General features: G+C 40.8%; 1 protein-coding gene across 1 annotated transcript in view; it reads right to left on the bottom strand.

The window, feature by feature from the left end:
- Positions 1 to 341: 341 nt before the first annotated feature.
- Positions 342 to 681, bottom strand: part of LOC147634465 (HMG1/2-like protein) — a 1,469-nt gene continuing 1,129 nt past the window's right edge. Inside the window, exons 6-7 of the mRNA XM_086803364.1 lie at positions 674 to 681; positions 342 to 521 (exon numbers count right to left, since the gene is read on the bottom strand). The exon at positions 674 to 681 is cut by the window's right edge and continues 49 nt beyond it. Coding sequence (XP_086659490.1) covers positions 495 to 521; positions 674 to 681 — 35 coding nt within the window. The 3' untranslated portion in view covers positions 342 to 494. The remainder of the gene's footprint in view (positions 522 to 673) is intronic.

Here is a 681-nt window from a genome sequence, read left to right as displayed (position 1 = left end):
CAAGCAAGACAACTATAATGGTGGTGAAGATAGGAACCACTTGGAGAAGACTAGTGGGAGAATATCAAATTTTAGGAGAGAATTTAACATAAGAAGCTCCCTCCAAAAGCTCCCTTAACCAACTTAACCAAGCTTACTCTCTACTAGGGAGGAAGGGAGGAGGTAGCAAAGGGGGGGGGGGGGGGGGGGGGGGGGGGAATGCCTCATTCACAGTTAGTGTATTAGGTATGCTTAATGAGCAATAATTATACTTAATGATGAGTACTTAATGCACAATCAATAACTACGAAGGACAAGATTTTAATAACCGAGCACAAAGAAGTTAATAAGACATGGATACGAGACTTCAGAATATGCGCTGAAGTGTGGCGGATTGTAGGCCTTTCATTTACATGACATAATTTCTGCAGTTAAAAAAAAAAGGGGTAGAAAACCCCCACGACAGTAAGCAGGACTTTGCGTGATAAACAAGTAAATAGTACATTTGAAGGTAGTCATGATTCGTCTTCTGAAGCCTCATCCTGCCATTTAAAAACGGAAGAATATCTTACCAAGATGGCTACTTAATAGCACACGTGTAGTCTCTTATGAGAGGGTGCCCAAAAAAAGAAGTGGAAATTCAAAAGCAGTAGCAAATCTCAGCATAGATAGAACATACAGCAGTTTCCTTTACCTCATTGC

The sequence above is a fragment of the Cibotium barometz genome, chromosome 10, assembly GCF_041138505.1.
Source record: "Cibotium barometz isolate CiBa-2024 chromosome 10, ASM4113850v1, whole genome shotgun sequence".
NCBI lineage: Eukaryota > Viridiplantae > Streptophyta > Polypodiopsida > Cyatheales > Cibotiaceae > Cibotium > Cibotium barometz.
The sequence above is the reverse complement of the archived record's forward strand: the minus strand, read 5'-3'. Positions and strand labels throughout refer to the sequence as shown.